At 39.0% G+C, this 6,200-nt stretch overlaps 1 protein-coding gene across 1 annotated transcript in view; it reads left to right on the top strand.

The window, feature by feature from the left end:
- LOC107739300 (uncharacterized) overlaps positions 1-6,200 on the top strand; it is a 24,315-nt gene that overhangs the window by 3,744 nt on the left and 14,371 nt on the right. Inside the window, exons 2-3 of the mRNA XM_016551379.1 lie at positions 4,334-4,447; positions 4,845-4,907. Coding sequence (XP_016406865.1) covers positions 4,334-4,447; positions 4,845-4,907 — 177 coding nt within the window. The remainder of the gene's footprint in view (positions 1-4,333; positions 4,448-4,844; positions 4,908-6,200) is intronic.

Here is a 6,200-nt window from a genome sequence, read left to right as displayed (position 1 = left end):
ATATATATATATATATTTATTTATTTTTATTTTTTTTTCCCAACACCTTGACTTATATATTTAGTAGTATATTCATTCATTTTCAACACTCTGAATGATATATTTAGTACATTTATTTGTTGGGGACTTCTAACACACTGAAGAATATATGTATTCATAAATTTATTTCTAACACCTATTTGATATTTATTTATTACTATAGATATTGTTATAGCAAGGAACACACTGAATAAACATTACAGTCTGAAGTAGAAAAACTGCAATAGTATTATTCTTATTCTTATTGTTATTGTAAAATGTACTCCAATAATGTACTCCAAAAATATACTCCAGTTTTACAATTAAAAAAAAAACGGTTTACAGTATCTACATATTTGTCAAAAGTTGAAAAGCATTAAATGGTGACAGATTGTCTGAACTGCTTTTGAAATTTCTTTGATGATTTTGCATTTTATTGCATAGTTAAGCTACTTTTGCTTGTCACCCTGACATCTTTAAAGCTAACTGAATTTAATCTGAGACAAACTATTTGCAGTTACTTGCCATAAACGTGCCTTGTTAAGCACCCTTTCTGTCACTGATAAGGCGGAGCTGAAGAAGCTTGTAAGGTATGGTCAAGATATTAACATGCTAACATGCACCACATCTGCCATATACAAGACTCTGTGTCCATTTAGCTCTTCTGTGGAGACGGGTTTCAATGACTTTGAGCAACGATCTAGTCATCTATTTCTTGTTTACTGATCCAGCCAACATCATAAACACTTACACAGTTTCAGTGGGTTTTCACAGCAGAGATTTATGAAATTTGATTTTGTGTTATGAGAGGTTAAGAAGTACTTATTCCCACGTTATTGCTTTATTAATTGTATTATATAGTATTATAACATCACATGATAAATCCCTTTTGTGTTGCATAAACGGTGTTACAACATTCAGAGAATCTAGAATGCAATGAATACGAATTATAAACATAAGGTTTTCTGGTTAAAACTAGTTTGGAGTGACTTATGGATTGGGGAGTTACTGAGGTTACATTCCTTTTCCATCAACATCTTCCCCCTTTCAACACCAGGTTGCTCCAGGGGGATTGTCACTATTGTTAATAAAGTATTAAGTAGCTTTGGATATATTCGAAGTTGCATGTAAACTGGAAAAAATCGATCAAGCTGTTTATGTTATATTTTCTTAATTTTGCTAGTAAATTTCACAAATAATTACAAAGAAATGGCAACACAATGAATCAAATGTGCAATGCTTAAGAAGAAAAGCTGAGCTACTGTAGTATTTTCTTGTACTCCAATAATCTTAGTTTTATTTAGAATTAAAAAAAAAAAAAAATCTTTTTACATTGTACAGCAGACCCCATACAATGTGAATTTGGTCAACAACATTACTTATGACCAGTCGCATTGGCTGTTTTATTGATTATGTTATGTTTTATATTATTTTAATTCTATTATTTAAAATTTTTACCTTCTCCATCACTATGTCCAACCCACTGCCTATCATTGCTTAAAATCTGCCAAAATTGCATTTATATATTAAATTATATATAAATGCAGGAAAAAGGGGACAGCCTACTTGAAAACCCCTAAAAAACAGGGGAGAAAGACCACATTAAAAGAAGGATAATGCATAAACCTAGAGCTCACTGCTCAGTGCTCACGTGGGGGAGAACCGGATCATCAGTATGTGGTTTGTGAATACCACAAAGCTCACCAAAACATCATTAGCCTGTTGGGCCAAAAGCGTGCGTGCGTTTCCACTGTCACTTCTGGGGCTTCGTGCCTCGTCGGTGCTTCCTTGGGGCCAACGGGTTTTTTGGCCCGACGAAAACCTTGGGCCAAAGCGGGCCAGCTGGGGCTAGAGGAGTGGTTATGAACAAAGGCGGAGTTTCTCCGCGTCTGGAGAGCGTCTGCGCCGCGGATCATTTCATAAAGTTAACAGCTATAACACCAGCATTAAAGACTTTTCAAATAATTTTAGTTCAAAACTCACTTTCAGACAGCAGCGAGTGTTTGAAATAACTTATGTTTGAGATCCGATGTGGATTATGATCACCATACAAGGCAGAAATATTTATAAGCGATGCAAGCCATTAATGTTACCATAGTAAACATGGTAAATGCGACCGCTTGAAGAAATCAGACGTCAGCTTCTTTCTCTATCACAATCGTGTATTTATTTAGTAACATATTTTATCTGTCATAAGTCTTGTCTCAAGAATTTAGCTCTGCGTATGTCATAAAAATATTATAATGGTTTTTGTTCGGGAGCTTTTATAAAAATATAGAAATGTTCATTATTTCTAAATGTGATGTATATACTGTGACTACAAATAAACAGAAACAGACTCGACTGAATAAGCAGGTAGGCTATGTCCATACCGCTTTATTTCTGTGTGAATATCCAGGATTTTCAATCCTGATCAATTAATTCAGAATGATCAATGTATCACTTATTATTGTAAAACATTGATGCTTTTGGATTTAAATCTTTAACAAAGCATGCAAACAAATGGCTGCTTTTATCATGTTCGTTTTGTGATCGCACTAGTTCCAGTGATTTATTTCTTTTTAGTTTTCTGATAACTTCTCTTTGTTGGTAAAATGATGGGGTTGCGTCGTGACGTTGTTCCTGAGAGGCGTGTAAAGGGCGGGTTTTAGTGAAGCGCAGCGGAGCTTCTGGCCCGACGGTGGAAACGCAGCGTGATTTTGGCCTCGGTGCTACAGGTCCGAGACTATTAGCCCCGCCCGGCCCGTTTAAAGCACTGGCTCGCACTGGCCCGACAGTGGAAAAGCGGCTATTAGTCCAGTGTCAGGGCCTCATGTATGCAACAGCTAGGCAAAACACCCTTGGGGGGAGGAAGCGAGCACTAAGGGTTGTTAGTGTCAGAGTGTTGATTATCAAAGCGCCTTCTATCGATCACCCCCCTAAGATCCCCTCTACTTTTCTTAGTGTCATGCCTCCTCTATGTTCAACTCCAAGAGGGGGGAGGAGCACGAGTGACTATGCTAGTCCTCTGGCCCTGTCTACGATCCTCGGACCGTGATTTACCAGCCCTGTCAGAGGTTTTGGGAGACGATCTGGTTCGGCGAGGGATGTACCTCTTAAAGCCTGCTGACTGCTCCCTTACTTCACTGAACTTCTCGATCACCACCTCGACAGATATACCGAAAAGCCTGGAAGGCGAGAACAGAGCTGACTGCGAAGAAAGTTTTTTTTTCATTCCTCCCGATGTGCGCTAAATTCAACCACAGATGCCACTCCATGGCCAATATTGCAGCCATCGCTTGCCCAGTCTGCTTGGTGGCGCGGAGAGGGATATCTGTAGTGTGTTGCAGCTCTTCTACAGTCTCAGGGGACAAACCCTTACCTTCATCCATCTTTCAGCAGGTTTGCCTGGTAGGCTTGTAACATGGCCATCATGTGTAAAACCCCTCTAGCCTGACCTGCTGCCACATACACCCTGCCATTCAACCACGAGGTGGTTTGAAGTGACCTGGATGGCAGAACATGAGCCTTCAAAGAAGATAACTCACCCTGGGAGAGATAGCCCGCAACCTTTTTGCAGCGCAGGCCATAACCTCCAACATTTACCCGTATGCTGGGATGACTCAGTGCTCACACTTTCCTCGTCACCACCAACTACATGCACTTCCTCATCATGACTGGATGACGCCAGCAGTGCGCTATCCGCCGGATCGGATGACTAAAGCGAGAGCTCTTCTGGATCCCGTGTCTTTGCGCATTCAGCATCTTCGAGCACTGAACATGCATGCTCCACTCTCAAACACATAACCCATAGGTCGTGTGTGTCCTCAGGTGTCAGAAACCTCAGAGTCACACACTCCTTTATACTTCCAGGTGCTCCTCCATGACGTCACAGGCTGCTGTCATCCAATGAACTGGAAGTGTTTTGCACACATGCTTCAGACACTGGTCGGGCTGACGGCTTTCACCAAAGTGTCCTCCAGGGGATGCAGTGCGAGTTCCCACTCGAAGGGGAAACTTAATTATAAGGGGAAACTTAGTCTTGACATGACCTTAAAAAAAGTTTTGAAAAATTGCCCAAAACTGCAATAACTGGTCGGGCTGACGGCTTTCACCAAAGTGTCCTCCAGGGGATGCAGTGCGAGTTCCCACTCGAAGGGGAAACTTAATTATAAGGGGAAACTTAGTCTTGACATGACCTTAAAAAAAGAGTTGAAAACTTAAAATCTGCCAAAACTGCAATAAAAATAAATAAATAAATAAATACAAATCTACATCATCTATGCAGGTGTGATTTTTATAAATAAAACTCATAATAATTGTTTTGTGATTGTAGGTAAGGCATCTGTGCATCTTCCTTATCCTGTGCTTTCATTTGGTGTATGCTGGTGTGCCAGGTCCATGTAAGCACTCTGTCACCCAGGACCATCTCTTAAATTTAAGACGTCTGGTAAGAAAAGCTGCTTTTACTAGCAGTAAATCACACTGTGGGCTAAACAAAATGTACTTGTATTATAAAATTATACGGAAAAGGATTTATTATGCTTGCTTTGTTATAAAATCCCACAGCTGTATGCAATGATCATTCATGCATAAATTATTTGTTAAGTTTGAGTGCTAGTGAAAGTTAAAACTGAATTCAGAAATATTTTGGCATTCAATTTTTCTAAATGAATGGCAGGGCACTAAATAGTGCTGATAGACTAAATGCCATCTAATGGGAAAAAGTTGCATGAAACTATGCCTGACCTCTTTTAAAGCCCCTATTAAAATTGATTCTGATGTTGATAAATATGTGCTAAACATACGGCAAACTATGATTTTTCACACAATGCTTTCCTTTGCAGATAAAGAACCAGCTGCAAAATGGTTGTTCAATAACCTACACCTTCACTGAGCGGCAGAACCTGGTATGCATATTTTCACTTTTTTTCATGTAATGGCAGATATGGATTACCCAGCTTTCTATGGGTATTTCAACAGTTATGAACAATATATGAATAACCCTGATATGATTGTTGACATTCTGGTGTAAAAGATATTCCTCCCCTGCCACAAAATCAGATACTGATCTTAAACGGATGTTCCATAAGACCATGTTTTAAGCCAGAGAGGCAGCAAAACCATGTGAAGCAAATTTAAGCTATTTAAGCAGTTTAACAGTCATAATAACTATATATATATATATATATATATATATATATACAGTAGGTGCATATATGGTTACATTTACCCTGTTTTTCATGACCGCCGATGCAGTTGCACTAGAACTCCCTGAATTACTGGAACATGACTGTACAATTTGCACAGGCAGAAGCTCAGTTCTTCCACAGGGAAATGATCCTGGAGTTCACTATTATGTGGTTATGTCTCTCAGCAGCTCAACTGCAGTGTGAGGGACTGAGAATACTACATCCCCCTGAGCAAAATAAATAAACGATTTTCGAGTGTTTGTTTAAAAGAGACTTTTGGCCTGTCTGAATCTACAATCCCTGAGTGTCAAAACTCATGGATCATGTACTGTCTCCTGGTGATCACCAATTTTGTTTTTCTAAAATGGCTCTTATTCCAAGTTAGATTACTTCTAGCAGATATTTTACCTTGTATGATTATAAATTGTATTGATGTGATGGTGCTCAAGTGAGTGTCGGTATCGCTTTTGGAGATTTGATTTTTGTTGTTACACAATGACTATTCACATTTTTACATTTCAATTGTGTAGGGAAGTTTGCAAGTGTATGTTTAAAGTGAATGTGGCTGACATTTCCAATAGTATTTTGTTTTTCACTGGTCACTTAATCCCATTGGTGTGTGGCCTTTATACAGCCACCCACTGGCTTGAACACATGAAGTTTAATTACTGTTGCACTTTTTTTTGTTAATAACTGTGGTTGTTTGTTTGTTTATGTTTTGCCTTGTTCCTTTGTTCCTCCTTGCTGTACTCCTTTTGAGATATTCTTCAATATATAAGTTTATATACACTGCCAATCAAAGGTTTGGGGTTAGTAAGGTTTTTTTTCTCAGTAAAGGCCTTTCCACACTGAGCGCGAAAAAGTTAAGCGAATATCGGACGCGATGACGCGCTGGAATAAAACAACAGATTCCTGGATGTTTCCACATAGACCGCGAACATTCGCGCACCGAAAATGCGAATGTTTTTTTTTTTTTTACCAGTCCGACGAATCTTTTCAGTTTCGCAAAGC

This window comes from Sinocyclocheilus rhinocerous, unplaced genomic scaffold (genome assembly GCF_001515625.1).
Source record: "Sinocyclocheilus rhinocerous isolate Xijiao unplaced genomic scaffold, SAMN03320098_v1.1 scaffold14, whole genome shotgun sequence".
Taxonomy (NCBI): Eukaryota; Metazoa; Chordata; class Actinopteri; order Cypriniformes; family Cyprinidae; genus Sinocyclocheilus; species Sinocyclocheilus rhinocerous.
This window is presented reverse-complemented; position numbering and strand designations above follow the sequence as displayed.